The sequence below is a fragment of the Thamnophis elegans genome, chromosome 1 (genome assembly GCF_009769535.1).
Source record: "Thamnophis elegans isolate rThaEle1 chromosome 1, rThaEle1.pri, whole genome shotgun sequence".
In the NCBI taxonomy this organism is placed as follows: Eukaryota; Metazoa; Chordata; class Lepidosauria; order Squamata; family Colubridae; genus Thamnophis; species Thamnophis elegans.
In genome coordinates this window covers 44,291,617-44,317,107 of record NC_045541.1, presented here as the reverse complement: position 1 = coordinate 44,317,107, position 25,491 = coordinate 44,291,617, and the positions used below count along the sequence as shown (strand labels likewise).

General features: G+C 35.6%; 1 protein-coding gene across 1 annotated transcript in view; it reads right to left on the bottom strand.

Annotated features, from left to right (window-relative positions):
• VWDE (von Willebrand factor D and EGF domains) overlaps positions 1-25,491 on the bottom strand; it is a 352,344-nt gene that overhangs the window by 190,305 nt on the left and 136,548 nt on the right. Inside the window, exons 3-6 of the mRNA XM_032236897.1 lie at positions 13,077-13,298; positions 4,172-4,400; positions 2,177-2,233; positions 476-708 (exon numbers count right to left, since the gene is read on the bottom strand). Coding sequence (XP_032092788.1) covers positions 476-708; positions 2,177-2,233; positions 4,172-4,400; positions 13,077-13,298 — 741 coding nt within the window. The remainder of the gene's footprint in view (positions 1-475; positions 709-2,176; positions 2,234-4,171; positions 4,401-13,076; positions 13,299-25,491) is intronic.

Genomic DNA, 25,491 nt, shown 5'->3' with positions numbered 1-25,491 from the left:
AGCTTTATAGCTCCCACTGACTTAAGAAAGTTCAAAATATTCATCCTGGGCACCCTTTTTTTGAACTATTACCATCTGGCAGATGGTACAGGATAATAAAAACAAGGACAAATAGGCTGAAAAAAAGCTTCTACCTGAGGGCAGTAACTATTTGGAATTATATGGTGTAGTGCAATATCAGGTTTTCAATTTCAATTATATAGAATGTAAAGGATGCATGTTTGTGTTTTTATTTTTATAATTATAATGTACACTGAAGACGGCATTTAATTTCATTGTACCATGTACAATGACAATAAAGTAAACTAGCTAACAATCCTATTACATTAAAATACATTGTTTTTTGTACTCCATGTTTTACCTTCAGGCCAAATTCAGGCTCAAGATATGAGAGTTAATAAGAACTGGGAAAAAAAAAACAATACAGAATGATTGTCTTTCTTGACCTTATCTTGTGAGTTCAAGAAAGCTTTACCGTATCTCCCAATCTGAAATTAATTCCATCCATCTCCACATAGGAGAATGTCTGTCCAGTTGTGTCATGATGAAGCTGTTCTTTCACATTGGATGTAGAAAGCCGTGACCAGATCACTCTATAGCCCATAGCCCAATTTGAAGTTGGACTGCTGAAAGTGCATTTTAGGTAGACATTGGACCCCCAAAACTCAGGAGTAACAACTGGGTTTAAAGCTGGAATCTGGAATTTCCCTAGGTGGGAAGAAAAGCAGACTGTTATATAATGCATAGGAGTTAAAAAAATAAATATTTCAACACAGTTGAAATTATAAATGAGTCAGTACTATAGAACTGAAAAAGACATATAAAGCCCTATGTTTTCTGAATGAAAATTATACATTTATACTATGATATACTATGAGAACTGAAGAAACTTCCTGGATGAAAAGTAAAAAAAAAAATTAAAGAAAACCCAGAAAGTCCAGTTGCCTTTAAAATAAAAGCATCTTTGGGGCAACCATAACCGGGTGAACTTCTGAGGACATTTTTACTATGCAATTTTTGCAGACAGGTGAAGACTGAATAGTTGCAAGTTGTGACTAAACTGAGTAGTTCAATGTAACAAGGTAGTAAGAAATGTTTATCAAAGCATTTCCAGTGATTGCAAACGAAAGAGAGGTTTGCTTAGTAATCCTTCAATATCAACAAGGGAGCACTGAAAAAAATGTCCCTACTCCGTTTTCAATCACAGTCATTTCCTCAAGGGCAGGAGGTCAGCATATCTGTAGGAGATTCTGAAATTGAAAAACTTCAGGCATTTCTAGTCATAGGATCCCATCATCAACCGTTGCAATTATCTTAGCCCAGGGATGAAGACTGTAATTTAGTGGTAGCCCAAAGTTAGGTGAATACCCTTCTATAACCTGTGGATTTTTTTCTGCCACGAGGATTTTGAAGTTTCAGAAATATTCATGAATTCTTTACATTTAAAAACAGCAGAGAACAGGGATGTACTTGGTCCTGACTTGGTCTTAATTCCCAAACATCAAAAATTCAGGAACCATAATATGTGAAAGCCCTTCAACTGTGATAATAACCAAATCTGGAGGTATGTATAGTGAGGAAGATTTTTTTTAAAAAAAATCCTTCGACTCCAATCCATTAAAGAAATTTCTGTCCATTTAACTATATGACTGGATATAAAACAGGGTCTTATTGGCATTCTTTGCTTTATTTTTAAAGTATTTATCTATATAGCCCCTTTTTGAGAAACCAACTCTGGGTGACACATCAACAAATTTTTAAATGATCATACAAACATCCATATCAAACCGAACAAAAGATATTGGCAGCCAAGGGCACCAATCAATATACTGCAATGCCTCTTAGAGATAGACTTTACACCCTGTTTTAATGCCAAAATGCACAAACCGATCTTTAGTACCTTACAAATAGTCCTGGCAACAAGTAAACATTGGTTGCCAAGATTACATAACTGCTACAAATAAGCATAAAAATAAGCATAATAAACCAGTGTTTGTTTATTTAACTCCTAGTTGCATTCTTACACTACATATGAGCTTTGGGTGGTCTAATTTTCAAAAGTTTCTTTGGAAATATGCACAAAAGATCACTAATGTGAACGTGGAACTATACATTCATTGGTTCTACAGATAAAAGACAATTCATATATTGTATGTAGTTTATGTTATTAAATTACCTTGAATGATGTCTTCTGATTCAGTTCTTTCGGGATCAAAAGAGGTGAGCTGTGATTCTTCAACAATGAAGGAAATGAATAAATTAACTTGGAATTGTGAAGTGGTGAAGCAACTGCTAACAGTTTGCTCCTCCATCCCTCCATCCATCTTTCAGATATTGAGAATGGAATGGGACAACTCACCATGGCCAACTCACCGCGGCCAACTCGTCACTGTCAACTCACTGCAGGACAATTCAACAATTCAATTTAATAATTTAATTTTTTTAAAAAAATATTTTAATTCTTGTAATTCACATTCCTTTTTGTTCCTCCTTTTGCATCCTTTCTTTAATGTTTCTATTGCACCATTTCTTTCTTATTATGTAATTCTTGTCCTGCAGCGAGTTGGCTGTGGCAAGTTGTCGTGCAGTGACTTGGATGCAGTGAGTTGTCCTGTGGTGACATACTGTCTCTGTGTATGTGTGTAAAATGAAAACAACACCAAAACATAAACAAATTCAAAAATAATTTTGGCAGTTTTTCTGATATGCATTTTTCATCATATTTTTAAAAATGTATTACATTTATTTTGCTTCCAGGCTCAATTCAAACTTCTGGTTCTTACCACAAAAGTCTAAATTACATCTTCTAATGTCAAGAAAGTTTCTTTCAATATAAATACAGGAAAGTATTTTGTGTAGCACCTCTCAATTTTCTGATAATTTGAATAGAGAGATTAAGCCTGCCAAAGGCTTGTTAAATGCAGATAGTAAAAACTTTTTAAAAACTATTTTGTCTTTTAATTATTTTATTAGCTCCACTCTCCTTAAAGTATTTTTGGTGTATTTTATGTGACTCTTTGATTATAATCTGTTTTCATGTTTGTCATAAATACACTTTGGGACTACAGATAAGTTTTAAAACTCAACTTAAGTTAATAAAGAAATGTTAACATGAAGTTTAATAGTATTGAGATCAGTGAGCTTATTAATGTTAATATTGTGCCATCCGTGTGCTTTGCAAATGAGAAAACCATGTTCCTTGCCTTCTTACAATATAAAATCTGATGCCGAAAAGTCAGAGGGAGAAGGGTAAGAGATATTCATGCAGCAAAGTTAAACTGAGTTACAGAAGGCACGGAAGTCAGGAGATTATGCCAAAATCATGACAGAAAAGGACATTTTCGAGGAGAGAACTGAATTGAAAAAGAAGTGGCATCACTCAAGTGTTTTGAGAGGCAGTTTCAAGCACAAAGGGCAATCAAGGAGAAAAAAGTTATTTGAGTAGACAAGAAACTAAATGCATTTATAAATATTATACTGTAGCTGTCCACAACATGAAGGTAGAGGAATTTACCAATAAAGTGTTTTTGATGATGATTGGGAATGGAATAAAAGGCTATCTACACAACTGGATTTCTTTGTGTAGATTCCTTGAGTTTTAAGTTGTCCTGCAAAATTCACATACTGCTACTGGTTCTTCTGAGAAAGACTCATTTGTATTATTCTGTAGAAGTGATGGATTTCAAGGAGCAACTCACTTCTGGTGCAGGGATAGAAATTTCTGATCAAAGTAATTTTTAAAAAAATGCCAGCTAAAATTATTGTCTCCCCCCCCCGGCCCTACAACAGCTTTCAAATAAACTTATTCATTTCCAACAACTATTTCAGTGTTAGACCCCATTTAGTAACAAATGTAATACCAAATGTTCAGATACATTATTTTCACTCTTTAAGCCAAACATGGAAACAAAAGAAAATTGCGCACAAGGTGTAACTGCAGTAAATTTTCCTTGCTGAAACGTTGCAGGTTAAAATCTGCCAAAGTTATAACAACTATTCTATAAAAAACATTTTGGGCAGCTGTTGATTTATTACCTGCACGGTATGCATCTTACAAAAAGCAATGCTTGACTTGCTAGGTCACCAAGGTATGTATGACAATAACAATGTGTAGCAAAAGGAATATATAGAATACAGTATAAGCCATAAATGTGGAGTTCATGAAACTCACCTTCTGCACAATAGCCCATGCACCCTTCAGTTGGTTGCAGGAGATAAACAAGGAACTTCCCACAGTGTCTAACTGAGATGGGGAATTGGAAGAGGCAACAGTCTTTGGTGCTTCCAGAAAAGAATTGCCAGGTTCCACAGGCAGTCAGTGCCTTTCTCTCTCCAGGACGTGGGAGAGAATCTGATTGAAGGGATAGCCAGATTGGGGCCTGGGTTCCACATTTGTTCATCTGTGGTGGGGAAATAGTATTTAAAATTCAGGAGTATAGCACTTAAACAAGGGGTGTCAAACTCAAGGCCCGGGCTGGATTTGGTCCATGGGGTGCTTAGATCTGGCTCGCGGGGCCACCCTGGAAACAGCAAAGGACCGGCCCGCAGTGCCTCTGTCAGCAAAAACAGTCTCCCAATCTCCATTTTTGGCTGGGACGGTTTCCTACAACCTTCTGCCAGTGAAAATGGAGCTCTGGAGGGCAGCCCTCCCGAACTCCATTTTCACTGGCAGAGAGTTGTGGGAGGCCATCCCAGCCGAAAATGGAGATTGGATGCCCGTTTTTGCTGGCAGAGCACTTGGGCCACCACAAATGCCTCTGATGTGAGTTATATCAAGCTGGCTATCCCGGTCATGCCCACCCTGCCCCCCTGAGGTCAAACACAATCTTGATACGGTCCTAAATGAAATCGAGTTTGATGCCCCTGACTTAAACAATACACTTCTTCCAATGAATTGTGGAAGCAGGCAAGACAGAAGGGGCTGACCCCCAAATGACATTCTCTCATCAGGTCTGATCATTGATTCAGCTTTTGCCAGTCAGTTTCAAGCAAAAATTGGACCTATGGTGATCTATCTCCAGCAACATCAGAACAGAATTCTGCTTAGGAGCGCAGTTGTCAATTAACAATGAAGAAAATCTTTGTTTCTCAGAGCAAATAATTTCCTCTCTTGAGTAAACTCTATACATGTTCTGAAACAACAGAAACAACATCAAGAAGCCTTTAATGTGGAAGCACTTTTAAACCACAAAAAGGCACACTAATCAAGTCTGTTCTACATTGCTGTGACATTTCAACGCTTTACTAGTGCAATATACAGTTGCTTTGACTATAACATTGTTTCAATGTTGTAAAACGGTATTATTTCTTTTAGTGAACAAATATTACTTAACTCAAATTAGACACTAAAAATTCTGTATATAAAATATCGTAAATGATTCGAGCCATACTCTAGAGACAACACTAAATTAACTTTAAACGCTTTGCATCTTGTTACCATAATGGAAGATGGTTACTGCTCTAAGTTTTTGTCTGTATTATTTATAGAACACATTTACTCTTATTTTCTGCCTTTTAAAATGGTAATCTAAACCATGGTTGCTATGATCCCACTTTAGCTGCCCTGTCCTTTATTCATTTAGCTCCTCATCAATACCAGAATCAATGATAAAATATTATAAAATATTAATGTGATTTCTCAATTGTTTGCTGTGGGCAAAAGCAACTTTTCAGGAAAGATTTTGAAAAAAATGGATTAATTTTTTTTCTCAGATAATCACTATTACTGTACCATTCTCCCTATAAATATCTATGACCGATAAAGATTCCTGTACATTCTGCCTTAGATACTGAAAATTTCTGCAACAGCAAACTTGCACTTTTTGGAAGAAAAGGCTAGGATTCCAATATCAAGATTATGTAAGGTAATAATGTAAATATATATGGAATTTCCTAGCTAGAATTTAGTTAAAGCCTGGTCAACTGAACAATGTGACAATTTTGATTGCAGAATATAGAATGCTTCTAACACTAAGAGATGATGTAATTTGATTAGCTCAGCCATTATAGAGCTGCTTGATCTGTTCTTGGAATCCTGCCAATTATTATTTATTTGTATGACCAGGATTTGAGAGGTTACATTCAAATCTACCCTCAGTTACAGTAGCAGTTTGGGTAACCCTGGGCTTCATTCTTCATTCTTTCAGCCCATTTTACTTCACGGAACTGTTACATGGGGGAAAAATGTGCGTTGTCTTGAACTCCTGGAGAAATTGTGGGATATACAAGCCATGATTAAGTACCTCTTAGCTTCCTATGATATGTGAATCCTGCCTTGGTGATGTTTCCTGTCTTTACAAATGACACCTCATTGGAATCTATGCTGCTTTTTGAAAGAAAAATGTTCTTTGAGATCCTCACTGCACATTTTTACCATGTCTATTTTACTGCTGTAATCAGTTACACTTGAACCATTGCTGACTTTAGAGGCACTCAGTCTCTGTGAATAATAATCTTTCACTGGGGAGGAAGATTCTGTTATTTGGTGAACATCTCTTCTCAACAGATGTATTGAAAGTTTCAAATGAGCTTGAAAAAAAATGACTAATGGATTAAAAAAGGAAAGTAAAAAAATCCTAGCACAAAGTGGGATATATATGGGCTCCTCTCAGCATAATATACACATGAAAACAGATGTAAGTGGCTCATTTTCAGCTTTCAAAAACTGATGATCACATATTTCTAGAGTTAACAGTTATCGTTGCCAAGTGTAGATAAGTAAAATGATGCACAAGTGAAACCACTGAATTTGAGTGCTGTGTAATGTTTGAAAAATATATAACAAAAGTTATCTTTCTTTTGCACAATTTTGTCTGAGTTCTTAAGAAGTTCCAGCAGCTCTTTTGTAGCAATAAACAAATGGCTCTTGTATTTGACAACAGGGTTGGATTAGGGTCTCCTGTAAGCTATGTTTGCTTCACTGCAGTTCTGTCAGCTAAAGTTTATATGGCATGCCAAGAAAGACACACATCAGTTCATACACATACACTGGAAGGCTCCCTCAGCACTGAGAATAATGAGAGGCAAAATAAATTAATATCAAACAATTTGACATGGTAAATTAATTTCTTGTTATGGCCTTGTTTGAAAAGCAAACCTTTTGTTTGAAGTTGATGATACAGTAATATTTATTTTAATTGGAAGCGGCAAATTGGGAATGTCGGTTAAGATTCACAGAGTATTAGTGGAACAGTTTAAAGTCATGAAATATAAACCTTCTCACTATGCTTCATCCCTTTGCTCTTGGTGCTGCTGGATATTTAAATATGTCTTTTTTCTTTTTTGTATTTGTTCATATCAGTGTGAGGCTTTTGCTATGATAGCCACTCCACTCAAAAATCCCCCACCCCTTTCCAGAGGGAACAATGAGGTAACCCTGCTGTTGTATGTTTCAATACAATGCACATAAAATGCATTCTGTGGCAAAAGATCTTGAGATGGTTTAGAATACAAAAATAATTAATTTAATTTAACAAGTCATTCATGTTCCCTGCATTCATTTTCTTACAAGTTTGTACTTCCTAGTGCTGAGCAGTACAATTATCTATGGAGGGAAGAAGGAAGGAAAATGTTCCAATCCTTGATTTGATCCAGTCGGATCTTTTCCTGCCACCTGACTACCAATCTTCTTATGCCAGCAAAAACTCCATGTACTTCTGGCCCAGAAAATGCTGTATTGTATAGGTCAGTGATGGCTAACCTTTTTGTCCTCGTATGCCAAAATTGCACACATGCGGAACAGTGCACCTGTGCATGCCCATACCCACAATGCAATGCACCTCACCTCCCTGTGCATGCATGCATGACCCCCTGTGACCCCTTCCCCCCTGTGCATGTGCTCCCCCCACAAATTTGTGTAATCCCCATGCCCCATGTTGGGCCTAGCAGGCCTCCCTGAAGCCCCTTGGGACCAGAAATGGAGCACGGGGAGCACATTGCACCCCCATGGCCCATTTTGGACCTAGCAGGCATCCTGAAAGCCTCCTGAAACAAAAAATGGGATGCAGGGGGGCTCTGCTCCCCTATGCTTCTCCCGCGCATGCATGTGTAACCCCCTCCCCCCTCATGCATGCATAACTGTCTCTAGCATGCATGGCAGAGACCTGAAAATCAGCTGGCTGGTGGGAGGTGCGCATGCATGCGTGGTGGTGCTGAGTTGGGCTGAGAGGGTTCTGCGTGCCATCTGTGGTACACATGCCATAGGTTCGCCATCATGGGTATAGGTAATTACAACCATAATTGTGACTAGAACTTCTGTCACTAAGCAATATGGCCTTTAAGTGAGTCATGTGAGTCAAAAAAATATAATGGTATTTTTTTTGCCATGATAGTTAAGTGAATCTGGCTTCCCCAACTGGCTGTACCAATTGGAATCCCTTTAGGGAGGTCACACAGGACTGCAGCTGTTGTAAATACATGCTGGTTGCCAAGGGCCTAAATATTGATTACATGACTGCAGAGATGCTGCAGTGATCATAAGTGTGACGATCAGACATAAGTCACTTTTATCAGCATCGTAACTTTGAATGGTCATTCAATGAATGGCCATAAATTGAGGTTTGCCTGTATGCAGATGATACATAGTTCTGTTTTTATTCCAAAGCACTCTAGGCAGGACTATATTTGAAGAGAGCCTAGAAACTTGTATTCTATTCTATGTTAGTACAGAATATGGCAGCAAGAATACAAAAGCAGAAATGTTTTTAGCTTTTATTTTGATTTTTACCTCCTGGCTTTTGGTATTTTTTTTTATTCTCGCATGTTTTAAGCTTTTGAGAATTGCTTTTTTTTTTCAAACCCATATGCTGCTTTAACAAAAATCCAAATCAAATTCATTTTTTTTAAAGTAAGCAAGTTTTAACACTCCATTTTATAAAAGTTAACCATTTTTAATGGCATCATTTTGTTTTCCTGACCAGGTTTCAGGAAAGTGCACCAGATATATGTCTGGCATATAAAGATACAATCCTGTTAAATTAGGAATATATTTCCCACTGATTTTTGAGGGTGTCTTTAAATATATAATCAACTTGTTGCATTAAAATCAGTGGAATTTTCAAGTGTTCATCATTACTTAAACCATATTCTAAATAAGGATAGAGAGAAAATTGGATCAGCTATTCTAATCTATCAAACTGGTCTGCGGCTGTAGTTTCCCCATTTTTACTCAAAAGATTAACCTATTTCTTTTAATATAAAACAGTGAGCATTTTAAAGATTTGGATGGAAAAGACAATCATACTGTTATACAAGGGATCTGATCTGAGCTGCATAACTCTGGATGGTCATTAAATGCAGCAAAAGGGCAGCATACATTTACTGGACATCTACTGTAGGCTTCTTCATCTCAAATCTGGTAATTTTAGCTACCTACAGGTAGTTCTCAATTTATGACCCTAATTGAACCCAAAATGTTAAGTGATACATTTGTTAAGTGAGTTTTGCCCAATTTTACAACCTTCCTTGACACAGTTGTTGAGTGAATCACCGCAGCTGATAAATTAGTAACCTGGTTGTTAAGTGAATGTGGCTTCCAAATTGACTTTGCTTGTCAGAAGGTCACAAAAGGTGCTCACGCAACCCTGGGACACAGCAGTGTTCATAAATAAATAAATATAAATGGAAGCATTCTCCTTCCAGAGAGCCAGAGGGTCCAACCCTGCTGGCCTATTGCAAAGCGCTAAAGACTTAGTTTTGGACCTGGAACCCTAAATGCGCAAAAGCCGTATTGTATTAAAAAGCTGTAATCTTAGTGATATTAGTGTTGTTGACTATGTAGTTTTTCTTGGCTGCTATGGATTCTAATTGTTGCATTTCATTTTTGCATCTGTAGTATTGTTGATATTCTGTTTGTTCTTGTTTGCCACCCAGAGTCATTTATTGAGATGGATGGCTTTACAAATCAATTACATAAAGAATAAATTAGTTTCTAATGTTTGTGTAATTAGAAGCTAACATGTATTTAGCTAAAATTCAGCTAAAATATTTTTAATGGAATCAGAAATCCCATTGTCTAGCCTATTTCTCACTGTTCATTTTCATGATTATTTCTTAATCTAAGCAGCAGTGCTATGGAATAGATATATACCACTCTCATAGTTAATCTATCCAATTATTTGATGGACAAATATCCCATTTTTTAAAAAAGTGGAAGAGCTGCCCATTTCAATTAAATGATAAACATACTAGCAGTACTCTGCTATATTTTATCTATTTTATCCTGTTTTTTCAGGATTTAGATAATCTAATGATTTATAGGCTACCACTGATTGAGTATTCACAGATTGAGTATTCCTAGTTATATGGGGAGAAATTATGCCACTGGTTTGTTTATGGTCTGTGTAGATACTATTGTTTTTAAATATAAGTAGAGGTTCATGTCTGAATCTCTCATTTACATTTAATTGATATAGCAAGTTCTCAGTATTATCCTGGCTGTTAGTTACAGGCTGTTTAGAGCATCACATATTAAATATTCCATTTAAATTAATTGAAAAATAAACAATATCTCAGTCTTGGCATCACATGTCCTGACTGTATGACATATTTCATTCATTTAGTTTTCCATTTCCATTAAATGTTAATAAAATCATCATCATCATCATCATCATCATCATCATCATCATCATCATCATCATTTTAGCCATTGTCTATCCACTGAAGGATGAAGGCCTCTTCAGCATGCTTCCAACCAATATAGTCCTGAGCTTCCTTTTGGTAATTGGGCCCAAAATGTTGTAACTCCAACTTGCTTTACTCACTTTCATGGACACTTTTAATCAAATGGAATCCATTCTATGACTGCCTTGGTCCACCTGCCATCAGTTCTTCTTGCTATGTGACCAGCTCATTTCCATTTCAATTCCTAATTCATATTAATTCATATTGAAATATGAGGTTGCAAAGCTTGAAAAGACTTGAAAAATTACAGCAGATTTCACATCTGGAGTAGTTTGATTAATATACCATAATTTAGATGTTATTAACTCTGCTGCATATATTTGGTTCAGCTCTAATGGATTTCCCCTTATTGAGTTAAGTAGCAATTAGCATCTAAAATATATACTTTTTTTCTGATAACACAAGATCCTAATGCCATGGCAAAGCAAGGTATTTCTGAATGAAGAAAGAGTTTTAATAGTAGAAGTGAAACAATACGTGGATTTACACTGCGTTTAATATAGTCACTGAAGAAGTCTCAGTAGACAAATGAATGATATGAAATATTTATAAACACAAAACAATCATGAATGCATCAGATACAGATTGTCTATGTCAGATGAGGAAGCAAACTTGTATACATGTTCTCATGATGTATCTGAAATCCTATGAAGCTCAGTTTATATATCTGTACATTTGTATATGTAATATTCAAATGAGTGGAAAGCCATCTGGATCATGTGGTAGCCTATATAGCTTGTTGCAAAGAATTATAACAGGAATCACAGTTAGTAAATATACTTTACTCACCAGCAGTACTTCAGTTTACTAACAAGGTGTGTTTTTGTTAATCATAGGGATAACTGATTAACTATACCTTGAATTTCATTGTCATGGGATATACATGACAACAAATGATAGCATTAATTGTTTCCTTTTCTAGAAGGAAGCTATTGTATAAAGTGTTAGATTAGAGTTTACATATTTTGAGGTCACCAGAGCTGCACAAATTGTTCCAAATTCAGAGCGACAAGTTTAAATGCTCACAGCAAATCATCCTATATTCCAGAATTTTTCTTCAGTTGATATCAAGGAATGTTTGTTATTTATATTTTTAGGTCCCTTCCAACTCTGATATTAACATGACATGTTATGTTATATTTTATGTTATGTTATATTATAGTTAAGTGAGCTCTGTTGAAGTGGGGGGGATAAGACTTTTTGTTTTAGGGATTTTTATTTTCATTAGGGTATCATGATATTATGATGATTGTAATCTTTATACACTCAGATTCATTGCTGTGAGATGGCTTTAAAATTGAATAACTTTTAAAAATAATCAGGATAATTTACTTTGTGCAAAATTTAGTTCAGTTTGTTGAACCTACACATTTTAAAATTATCACAAAAATGCCAAGGAATTAAGAACACAAACATGAAAAATATATATTTTAATGATATGATTTTAATTAAAATTGCTTTTTAAATAAGCTTTATTATTTTATTTTATTTTTAAAATCAGAACTTCTTTCTCAGTTTGAATCCTATTTTATGTTGTGGTTTAAATGAATTTTTTTTAGGTGAGGTGGTGCTTTGAATTAGAAAGTTATTATTTCTTTTGAATTACAAAGTTATCTATAAAAGAAGCAAAGCAATATATTATTTATTTTGAATCAAGAAGCTATCCATCAAAGAAGTAAAACCTCAAAGGTGCTATAACCTTTAAGTCACTGATCAGAGCTGCTGAAGATTTTCCGTCAAGCAAATGCCCAATATATTTTGAATTACCTACTTTCCCAGCGACAGATAATGCATTATTTAAAAACTTCCAGGCCAAAAAAAAAAAAATAAGAAAATAAAAAAAATAGGTTCTTGAATTGCTTCACACTTGACACTTAATCCAACCACATATTTCATATGGCTCAAAACATGTCAACAACAGGTTTGAGCTATAATACAGTAGAAGTGTTGAACTATTAATAATATTTCTGCCTGTGAAATGAATTTTTTGAGCTTCAGAAAGCATGAGGTGAATTCATTTGCATATAAAAGAAACAAATTTGATTAGATCTGCATAAGTATATCAAGCTGTTACCTGGATGAAGAAATTCCTTTGTGTTTCTAATCATACATTGTTCCCTTTTAATGTACCGTACCCACTAATTAAGATAGAAGAATGCATCTTAGGCAAGATGGTACCACTCAAATACTCAAAAAAGCCTTCAACAGTCTGGTGCCTATCGGTTGTTTGGGTCTGTCACTCCAGAAATCCTAACTATTATAGGAGAGGATTCTAGGAGTTGATGGGCATTTCTGTAGGGCTGCGAACTCAAAATGTCTTGGAAGAACCTGGATTTATGAAAGAGCTATTGAGAGTGCACATTTCATTCTATTTCATTTTATACTGTATGACTTACTTCTATACACTTCGTTGGCATTTCTGCAGGCTTATTTTCAATCATGAAGCGGTACCACCCTTGTGGAAGTGAATGATCACAAATCATGTCCTGAATAGCTTTTTCCTGTAATTCCAGAGAATCAAAATGGATGCTGCGATAGGCATGATGGAGAATACGATGTCCTTCTGGAAAGCATTCTGGAGCTAAGGGCAGAAAAGGAAGAAAATGGAAGTAACATAACTGTCAATAAAAAAATCAATATATTGATTGTATCTTTAACTTTACATTCATTTATTAAATCACAGCTCAGTATGAATGAATGTTTGCCCAGAACATTTTGATATCTGTCTGTAGACAGCTTCTAGAAGCTAAATGACATGTTACCTTTACTAAGCAGAGTGAGCTGAATATGTACATGCATACATACATACATACATACGTGTGTGTGTGTGTGTTTATTTGTGCTGATAAATAAATAAAGGGAGACTAGTATAGAACTATTTCAAGCTATTTAGCTCTCATCAGCTAGCCATACCCTTACTGGGATTTGAACCTGGGCTATATTGCATATTAGGCATACTAGGCAGAGATCTTAGCCATTAGGCCACAGGCTCTTATCCGTTATCAGCGAAGCCAGGGTGGAAGGTATCTATTAGATTTTTACAACCCCTGGTAAGCCCCAATTATGGGAGGAAGCTAACTGCTTCCATCATCTGTCAATCGGCTCATCACAAGAGTCCATCACGACAGAAACCCAATATTTTTACTGTTGCCTTTGTTATATTTGTGGTTTTTTTATTTGTGCTGATAAATAAATAAAGGGAGATTAGTATAGATCTATTTCAAGCTATTTAGCTCTCATCAGCTAGCCATACCCTTACTGGGATTTGAACCTGGGCTATATTGCATACTAGGCATACTAGGCAGAGATCTTAGCCATTTGGCCACAGGCTCTTATCCATTATCAGCGAAGCCAGGGTGGAAGGTATCTATTAGATTTTTACAACCCCTGGTAAGCCCCAATTATGGGAGGAAGCTAACTGCTTCCATCATCTGTCAATCGGCTCATCACAAGAGTCCATCACGACAGAAACCCAATATTTTTCTTTTAATGAATATATGAATTGAAGGGGAGAAACAAAAATGAAAGATGAATCCATCTTAACAGCTTGGAGGGCCTGAATCTAGCACTTCAGCTGGAGCCACTCTGTAAATGTCTTTGAGTTTGTAAATGGATGCCACTAGATTTAAATGTATTAGAAGCAGCATCAGGTTCTTTTTTGAACCTGAAGACTGCTTTGTTGTTTTTTTTTAAGAAGCATAACTGACACAAGATGAACCAGGCTTGTTTCATATAAATTCTGAAAATTGCTATGGGACTGCTTTAAAATAGGCCTTTTGTTGATCAAAGACAGGTCTAAGAAATTCTGATTTCAGGCGTATTTTCCAGAATGCAACATGAACACCACAAGGAGTTTTCTTGATATATTATATAAAAGATAAAGAAAAAAGTGAGCTGTGAAAACAATGCATATGATTAAATGTATAGAGCATAATGTGAAACAGAAAGACTAAATCATGCTTTTGCAGAGAATCGTGCTTCTTTAGGGTGTCTGCTTACTATAGCATTTGAAAGGGCAGAGGAAGATGGAAGAAAGAATCATAGAGCAAACACAGAGAGAAATAAAGGGTTTCTCTGATGCCTGAATTATTTGGAGGCTGAGAATTCACCTAAAATTTAAATCTGAAGTAGTCTGCGACACCACAAAAGAGAATGCAAGCAGGACTCTCCTAAAGTGATCCAAATCAAATTAGGACCATCTAAGAGGTTTCACAAATTATTGAATATTTTTGAACATTGCAGAAAGGGAATTGCTGCATCTGCTAAAAGCAACACTGATCTTTTTTTTTTGTTTAATTTTTTTTCATGACTGTCTATAGTGGAATTTCACTAGTCAAATAGGGAGGGAGGGAGGGAGGGAGGGGGATGTGTGGGTTGAGAAAGCGAGGGTACCAATCTCTCTCACAACCAACAGGAATTAAAGGACAAAAGAACAGGTCATGATCAGATGAAATATAATAGTCCCACAGGAAACCTACAGAACCAAAATTCCACACATTTGCCATTGTCAAATACATTATTTCAGGTGTCCTATCCCAAGTGTATCAGCCCAATTTACTATTTCCATTGTTTCCTCAATTTTCATTGTTTTCTAGGTGGTATTTCTTGATCAAATATTCTTTGGTCTTCTTGTTTTCATCTTCTTTTCTTTCATCTGTTCTAGCTTGCTTGCATCTTATTTTTAAACCCAATTTGCCATTTTGGTGGTTCACTGTTTGCTTTTTTCTTATTTATTGATTTTGCATCCCAAGTATTCAGCTATAAATGCAGCCATGGTGTGCATGAGTTGATTTGTTATTATTATTGTTATTGTCTTTTCAGTTGGGTATTAATGAATGTTTTCCATTCAAATACTAACCAGGTCCAACTTTGTTTGACTTACTGAGATCAACCAAGATTCAACCAGGTCCGGTGAGTATGGAGATATTTTACTTCTTCATTGTCTACAACTGTCTTCTCCAAACTCTTCATATGTAATTGAGTACAACTCCCAACGTTTTTAAGCAGAATAATATATTTGGGTAGCTCCACCTTTGAGAGCACTGGATAATTGATCTAAGATGATAATGATGTATATATACTTTTTGAAGATGAGTTCCTAGGTGAGAATATTTCTGTAATTTCCTGTTAGCCTTTTTTGTTCTATCATGAAACCATTTAATAAAACCACAAACACCTTGGTTGTTTTGTTTTTTATTGTTAGATGAACAAGAACAACAAAACTTTTCTGATGTTTTGGAATTTGCTTCTACCTTGTGGATCATAAGTTTATGTAATCATAAAATGCATTTTATGAAAAATTAAATAGCTTCCACTCCATGCCATGCTGCCACCATAGAATGTAAGCTTCTGCCAACATTATGCTCCTTCGACTTCAAAATCAAAGAAGAACGCAATTCATATAGCTCCACTACCACTATAAACTCCCTTCCTCATTCTTATTTAAATAATTTATCATGGCTTAGGGAAGTACATTTAAAAGAGGAAAGGAGTTCCGTTTTACTATGTAATCCATATAAAGTTACTCATCCAGTCCACCACACATCCAACCAATAGTTGCCCTCTGCTACTTCTGTATAAAGACTTGGCTGTTTTAAAGTTACAAATAAGTGCAATATTCATGTCCACATGCACTCTGAAGCATGGTTTGGGAATCAGATCTGAAATACTGCACTGTTCCCATAGGAGCAACAGGGATTCATTATTAATAAATAAACAAATAGATTTCTAGCAGTTTTTCATCGTAATAGAGCATGTGTCCTTGTTGCCAACATGATTAGTATGTAATAAGCTGTTATGTGTTGAAAGGCATTACAATTATAATGGTATTACGGAAATGAAAAAGTAGATTAAAACTCTGATTCAAAACATAAATACTTGAATAGGGAACCCACTGATGTTTTGCATTAATTCTACCATCAAACCACTTAATCTGGAACATCATACTACAGACACAGGACTTTGAAGTGTTTTAATATTACATAGCTTTGAAAATAAAGGTTAATTCAGTAGCATATTATTCCAGATTTGGAAGAAACAAGACTAATCATTTTCATTGTTTCTGCGGAACAAATCAGAAAGTACTGTTGATTTGCATAAAAGTTTAAAGCATTATTTAGTTGAAGGAAGGTCACCTATAATCTTAGGTTTTCTATTAGGTTATAAAAATGCTGCTGTTGCTAAAATGCTAGATAACTATGATGTCCATTTAGCTACCAAGAAAATAATTACCTAATCATATATACAAAAGAGATTGTCATCAATTAAGTAATTAATTTTTTAAAAAACTGAAGACCAACAATATTATACAACATCCATAAGAAAAAAACTCATTCATTAAGATTAATCAAAATTATTCAAATGATTTGTAAGGTTTCAATTTTTCTGAATTTTTCAATAAGCCAGACTGAAAATAATAATAATAATAAAGACTAAATAAATAAAAATAATAAAGAAAGAAAAAGACTACCTATCATTCGCGAAGGGCATAGCAAACGAGTGAAAGATCTGTTAACTGCCATGAACAACATTTTAACTTCCATCCTATCCAGCACACTGTATGACACCAACCAATTAATGTATAGCACAGCGGCCGTTATAACTGCAGAACTAGGTTATAAAATGCCAAAAAAACAAAACAAAAAAAAACCACTGGAACACCAAAGTGGAAAATTCGACTTGAAAATAAAATTTAAAACTAAGAGGGGATATCAGCAATCTGAAGTTCTTAAAAGAAGGAAAACTAAAGAACAAAAAGCTGAAAAATAGTTTACACAAAAAATACAATCTGGAAGAAAAAACAATAATGGAAATTATGGAAGAACTAAAACAATGTGCAATAGCAACAGCAAGGAAAATTGAAAGATATGAAGGACGAATAAAACAATATTGTGAAAATGTCCAGTTCAGAAGAAACCAACACCTCTTCTACCGGTCCCTTGATGAAAATCGAATCCAAACTAATATTCACCCATGTAAAGAAAAAACTTTGAACTTTTGGAAAGAACTGAGGGAAAACCCAGTGGAAACAACAACACTGCCTCCTGGATCAAAGATATTCAACAAGAAACAACGCAAAAGAAGATGGAAAATATTGTAATAAAATCTGACATGGTGGCAAAACAAGCAAAGAAGGTCAAGAACTGGAGTGCACCTGGCCTGGATGAGCTGCATGGATACTGGCTAAAATACCCGACAAGCCTCCATCATCGCATGGCCACTCAATTTGATCAAATGCTTCAAAATGCAACAAGCGAAGAATGGTTAATAGCTGGTCGAACATACTTGATAATGAAAGATCCAGAAAAAGGTACAGAACCAAGCAACTATCGCCCAATTACTTGTCTGCCAACAACGTTCAAACTTTTTACCAGGATACTGGCAAATTCAGTATTCAATCATCTGATGGAAAACAGTTTGTATCCAGTAGAACAAAAAGGAAATTATAAAAAATCAAGAGGAACAAAAGATCAGCTGCTCATAGACAAAATGGTACTAAAAATGCAAAATGAAGAAAAACAAATGTAAATATGGCGTGGATTGATTACAAGAAGGCATTTGACTCATTACCCCACAGCTGGATTAACATCTGTCTGGAAAACTTTGGAATCAGCAAAAATATCTGTACATTTTTTAAAGCAAATATGCAAAAATGGAAAACAGTTCTAACAACAAATGGGGAGAATATTAGTGAAGTCAACATCAGATGAGGAATCTTCCAAGGGGACTCACTTTCACCACTACTGTTCAACATTGCATTCATTCCACTGACAATAATCCTATGAAACACAAAACTGGGATACCAAATCTCAAGCCAACATGGCAAGATAAACTATCTACTATACATGGATGACTTAAAAATATATGCAAAAAGCCCCACTGAACTTAAATCAATACTCAACAGTTCAACTTTTCAGCAGTGACATCAAAATGAACTTTGGGCTTGAAAAATGTGCTATATTATCCATGCGGTGAGGAAAAATGGAAAAAACAGAAGGAATAGAACTGGGAAATGGAAATACATACATCCTTAGCAAAGGATGATGGTTACTAGTACCCAGGCATATTGGAAGCAGATAACATCTTGAATGGAAAATTCAAAGGGTCTGCAAAATATTAAAATCAAAGCTGAATGCTGGAAACATAATTAAAGCCATTAATACATGGGCAGTTCCAGTGATACGCTACTCAGCTGGAATCATCAACTGGACTCTGGCTGAACTGGAAAACCTGGACCGGAAAACACGCAAACTTTTGAATATGTACTACGATTTACATCCACAAAGTGACATCAACAGGTTGTACCTGCCAAGAAAAATAGGGGGCAGGGGGCTAATGCAAATCCATCAAACTGTAGAAGAAGAAAAACGAATGATTATGTGAACCAAAGTACAGAAAAATTGCTGCAGGCTGTGAAAATGGAGAACAGCATAAAAACAACAGAAACAAAGGCAGAATGTAAGGAAAAACAGCTGGATGACAGATTAAGTAGATGAAAAACCAAAGCTTTGCATGGACAGCACTTGAAAAACATTGAAGGAAAATGTGATGACAACTTGACATGGACATGGCTTAAGATGGGAACTATCAAGAAAGAAACATAAGTTTTAATACTGGCTGCTCAAGAACAAGCATTACAAACTAATGCCATGAAAGTAAAGTTACAAAAATCCACTGACAACCCAAACTGCCGACTTTGCAATAACAAAGTCGAAACTGTTTCACATTTAATATGTGAATGCAGCAAAATTGCACAAACTGATTATAAAGCTAGACATGACCGAGTTGCTAAATTAATCCACTGGTTATTATGTAAAAATATGATTTACCTGTATCCAGAAAGTCATTGGAACATAAAGTGGAAAAAGTTATCGAAAATGAGAAGGTGAAGATCTTGTGGGGCTTTTGAATACAAACGGATCGTCATTTGGAGCACAACATGCCAGATATCATGGTTGTAAAGGGCAAAAGTGTACAGTTTATTGATATCGCTGTTCCTGGAGATGTCAGAGTCGAAGAAAAAGAACTAGAAAAAATAATGAAATATCGTGACCTGGCCATCGAAACTACACAGCTATGAATGAAGCATGTAACAGTGATACCCATTGTCATCAGGGCACTTGGCACCATGTCCAAGAATTTTACAAGATACATCAATAAATTGCAGCTTCCTGCAATAACACCAGCAGAACTGCAAAAAACTTTGCTACTTGGAACATCTTATATTTTAAAGTATTTGGTTGATACCTAGGACTCTGGCAGCAAACTGTATCAACCAGGTATTTGTAATGCATTTTTGAATGTTCAGTTGGCTGAGATTCATGTTTAATGAATAAGATATATATATAATAATAGAAAAAGAAGTCCCAAAATAAGACAAGATGTTTTAGCCAGATATAATTTAAAATCAGATTAAAATTATGCCCTGAATGCAGTAATTTGGTGCAAATATCATTACTCTCAGATTACACTGCATTTAGGGAAAAAATGGCTACTCATATTGTTATTCAAGTCTTAAAAAAACATCAAACATATGAATAGTTGTGAAGTTAATATTGTATTGGAAATATGTAACTGAATTGCAAGGCACAATTGCTCAAATATAAAAAGGAGCAGGCAAGCTGAACTGCACTAATTTCAGTATAAGTTTTTATTGGCTTCCTAATAATAAATACTCATGTACAGCTGTCATCTGATAAGGCTATCACATTACTAATAAAAAATGGCCGTATGGTCATTTCTTGTATTACTTAACTAACAAAACTCCTAGCATATTTTAGAATGAGAATTTCTTTTCTGGTTTTATTAACCTTTGTAGAATTTACTATATATTGTGGACATAACTATACATGATAACTTATCCATATTGAATAAATTTTATTTTTTATTTTTTTTCTCCAGGAAAGGCTTTTTAAATTCTAAACATTTTGCACAGAAACTTTAAATTAATGAAGGTGCCTTTGAAGACTTCTGAGCAATCAATGAGAAGAAAATTATAATTATGGTTATTGATTGGCTTTTTCCCCTTTTTTTTGCATCTCTCAGATTGAAGCAATATGACAAAACGAACAGGCTCTTTCATCCTAATTTCAGCTAAAAATATACCCTCCAAATATATTTTTTCCATGAAGAACAAGAATGTTATTAATGTAGCTGCCTTGATTTTAAAATATATGGGTCTGTATTCAGATGAAAATTTGATTTCCATAGCTTCCTCTTACGAGAATCCCTCTTTTCTTCCTTAGAGAATTCATAATGCAATTTAATTACAGTCAGAATGAACATATTTTTTTCATACTATTCCTAATACTGGTCACTATGCCCTTCACTAAAACTCGCTCAATCACATTTATGCCAGAAAGAAAGAAAGAAAGAAAGAAAGAAAGAAAGAAAGGAAGGAAGGAAGGAAGGAAGGAAGGAAGGAAGGAAGGAAGGAAGGAAGGAAGGAAGGAAAGTAGGTAGGTAGGTAGGTAGGTAGGTAGGTAGGTAGGTAGGTAGGTAGGTAGGTCGGTAGACAGACAGACAGACAGACAGACAGACAGAAAGACAGACAGACAGAGAGACAGAGAAATTTAGAGTAGAGAGACAATGGGAGAAACTTCCTCCTATTTGTCCAGTTCAGACTGGTTCCCATATTGACTTGTGAGATTAGAACGTGTGCTTTGTTTCTGGCAGTGCAAGGAAATATTACTCTGCTGTATGTCAAGTTCAAAAATTGTTCAGTATTTTGAGGTAATTCCACTTTAGGTTCACTATGCCAAACTAAAATGGTTAGGGACTCATAACAGCAATTGCTGGGCGGTTTATATGATCTTTTGGCCTGAGTTGACTGATACTAGGGCATCTCCACCACGGAACAGATTGCTGATGAGAAGTGTGTCTGCTGGTGATAGAGCTGAAGTATAATCTAATGGAACATTGGTTCTAATATAAGACTGAGAGAAGCAACCACTTCAGGCAGTAGATTAAGAGACAGTATATTGTTATTGAATTTGTTATTGTATTTCTATTGACAGCTAGAAGGAAATATATGTTGGATTTTTTTTATACAAGCTTCATTTACTAAAATAACTAGAGTAGACCTCTATATACAGAGCCCTAACTTGAGAGAAAGGAGGAATCATTTGCTACACTGCCTCAGGCAGCAAACTGTCTAAGACAGTCTTAGTAATGCCTTGAAATTTATGTAGTAGTAATGTTTTCACTCCATAGTTTTAATATTCTGGCAAATGCAGTACTTTGGGCATGGGAGTTGGTTAAAAATCATTGTAAGATATGTAAGAAGAAATCTATTCCAAAGAGCCATAAACTATATTGCTAGGATTGTGGGGGGAAATGGTTCTTTTTCGGGGAGTAATGGAAGATTTCTGTGTAATATAGCCACTTCGGGTGAATTAGCCTCTTTATAACATAATTTTATATACCTTTCCACAGTGGTGAAGTGGTTAAAATGCAGAATTATAGGCTAATTCACCTCACTGCCAGCAGTTCGATCCTGATGGGGCTGGAGGTTGACTCAGCCTTCCATCCTTCCGAGGTTGGTCAAATGAAGACCCAGATTGTTGGGGGCAATATGCTGACTCTATAATCTGTTTAGAGTGGGCTGTAAAGCACTATGAAGCGGTATATGAGTCTAAGTGCTATTGCTATCTCCTCTTTGTTATCATTATGTTAATGTTGATGTTACATCATATTCTTAAGATTGTTTTACACACACACACACACACACACACACACACACACAAAACTTACATATTTTAGACAGGAATAAAAGGTAAATGGAACTTTACACATATGCAAAAGTATATATTCCACAGATAGATTTGGTTGGTTGAATCCAAAAGACGCTAAACTCAGCTTTGTTAAATCAAAGGCTTAGTTATTATTCACCAACACTTGATGTGGTTTCTCTTCAGCCACCCTAGGCTTAGAAAGTTATTAAAACTGTATAATTTAATAACAGAGGTTGAGCACAATTTATATGGAATAATTCATTCTTGGAGCAAAGTGTTTCTTAAATTTAAATCCTGTCCCTAATAGTTCTTTGCCTATTGCTTAAATATGTAGCAGGTTCTAGGCTGAGTATCAGAACTGTAAGGAATTGGAAGCATTCAACTTGCTTGTTATCATGACAAGATAAAATGTTTATTCCTGAATAGGTGTCAGTCTTGTGGCTATGACAAGATAGGGAACACAGTCAGTTGAGCTAATTCTAGTTTATTGTAAAGCTACATTGACCGAATCTTGCAAGTCTGAAATTACATTTGTCCCCCATTTCCTTTACAGGTCAAGAAACTGGGGAGCATCTCTTCTGAGCCTCTTGCCACTATCCACCTGTGGCAGGGGTGGGTTCTGGCAGGCACTACTGCCGGTTTACTCATGCACGTGCGCATACGCAATGCAATAAAAATTGTTCTGTGCATGCGCAGAAGCAAAAAACAAGATGGCAGCACCTACCAACCGGATCAGGAGTGTGGCAGGTCTGGGTCTCTGTCGATTGCAGTAACCCAGGCCACAAAACATTACTGGTTTGGTCAAACCGGGCCTAACCGGTAGGAACCCCCCACTGACCTGTCGACTATGCTGCCTCTTATCTGACCATTCTCTTGGCAATGTCTCTTTGTCCAATCTCAGAAGGTTATTCCAACATAGAAGAATAAAGCAGTGAATCTTGTCAATCTTTTCTTTTACCACTCCCGATCAAGTTCTATTTCCATTATTTGCAATTTGACTGATTTTGACTAATTTAAATGCTGCATTGTATGAATTCTTCATTAAGTATATATAGCTGCCAAATATGGGGAAATGTTAGCCATTATAATGTGTGTCAATCAGATTAAATGATGCTCAAACCCATAACAACATGTCCCAGGAACTGTACCTAAAGCCCTTTTCAGACATGCTTTGGAATTTTATAAAGCTCTCATTCATTTAATTGAAATTTTATTTTTATATAAATGTAATTAAAAGTTTTACAAAAAATTGAAAACTAACACAAGCTAATAAAGAATAAAAGAAACAAAGAAAAGAAAAAAGTGCAAAGAGAATGAAAAGAAACAGTAAAGAAAAACCTTCTGATTTCTTTTGCAGCAAATTATAAGTAGATTTATAATATTAACTCTTTATGGTCATGTAAAGAACTCTTTTTTTTCCAATTATCCAGTTCTTTTAATCATCAAAACCACAAATATATGAGTGTAATTAGAGTACCGAGATGATGAAAAATATTACCTAGGGAAAGTACTATTTTTGTATGAATTATTAAGATGACTTTTACTTCACTGGGAAGAGATAGTATTATCTAATGATTAATAATGAGTTAGTCTCGAAAGTGTCTGTTTCTACAACTATGAGGATTTATTATCGTCATCCATTTAGTTACAAAATCTATTTTTTAACTTAACTTTCATGATTCTGGATTTGTTCTGTTCATTTTATATCATCAGTGCCAAAGCAACATTATTAGATCCAGAATTATTACAATGCAGAATCATGCATGTTCCTCTCTGAAGGAAAACTCTGTGGTCAGTGGAGGCTTCAGTCAACAAACACAAGTGGTGGGTGAGTTTTGCTTATTCTTCTTTACCTTACAGTACCTTAAGCCACAGATTTTTCCAGTGAGCCTTGTATGCTATGGATTAGATTTAGAATACTGCAAGAAACTGAAAAAAACAAAGAAATAAAAAGGATTGGGTAGGAAGGCATGGGGAAGCGGTCCTTTCATCCTAGTGAAGTCTCTACTGTACTGACTCAGAAGATCCCCTGGTAAAAGGCACAATCATATCATGCAGCTTTATTTCTTATACTGCATGGAGTCTCTCTGCTCAGATGTCTGTGCCTCATGTGAAGCCATTCATCAATGCCTTTGAGTCAAGATGCTTTGGGATAGCAGGGTAGAACAGCTATTTTTCTTTAGAACTAATCTGCTGCCATTTGCAGATTTCCCTAGAATCCACTATATATCCATTCACTAGTATAGTGCTATAACACGGCTCATTAACAAATATTGCATAATAGTAATAGCATTTTCTTAGCTAGAGCTGAGTCTTTTCGTTCCAGTTTTCGGTGGATGTAGTATTCCCTGTGGGAAATGTATGAAAAGTGGTCTTCTAAGGTATTAGGCTGCTAGCCAAGTCACATATCTGTTTTGCAGACAGAATATCTGGGGTTTGAACCCTGACATTTTCGGTAAAAAGAATCAGATAAGCAGACAGTGTGTAAGCCATTTGCCTCCCCTGGAAATGAGAAGAACCAACAGAGTGACTCCATATAAAGAGCTTCATATATCTCAAGGAAACAAGCAAGAGCATATAAGAATAATAGATCATGCACATTATGTTTATATAAGGCTTTATGAGGCAAATCCCTGAGGACTGATGAAAATTACAATCTGAGAGGAAATCTGGATCTTCAATATATTTTTTCCCTGCCTTCCATTAAACAAATGAAAGCAAAATATTCAGCTGAACATGGCAATGCTTTTTGAAACACAGAAATATATATACTTTATTTGTCATTGTACATTTACACATACAATGAAAATCATGAAACATCCAGAGACCAGTCACAACACCCATAACAATCCCCAAAACACCCCCCCCCATATATATATAGTGTCACAACCCCTGGTATGCCCAAATATGGGAGGGAGCATACTGCTTCCCTTTTTCTGTCTTTTGGCTCACTTTAGTAGCCATTCAGGCAGAAAGCCATTTTTTATGTTGCCTTTGTTACATTTGTGTTGCATTTGTTCAATTCCCAGTAAGGGTATGGCTAGATGATGAGAGCTAAATATCTTGAAATAGATCTATA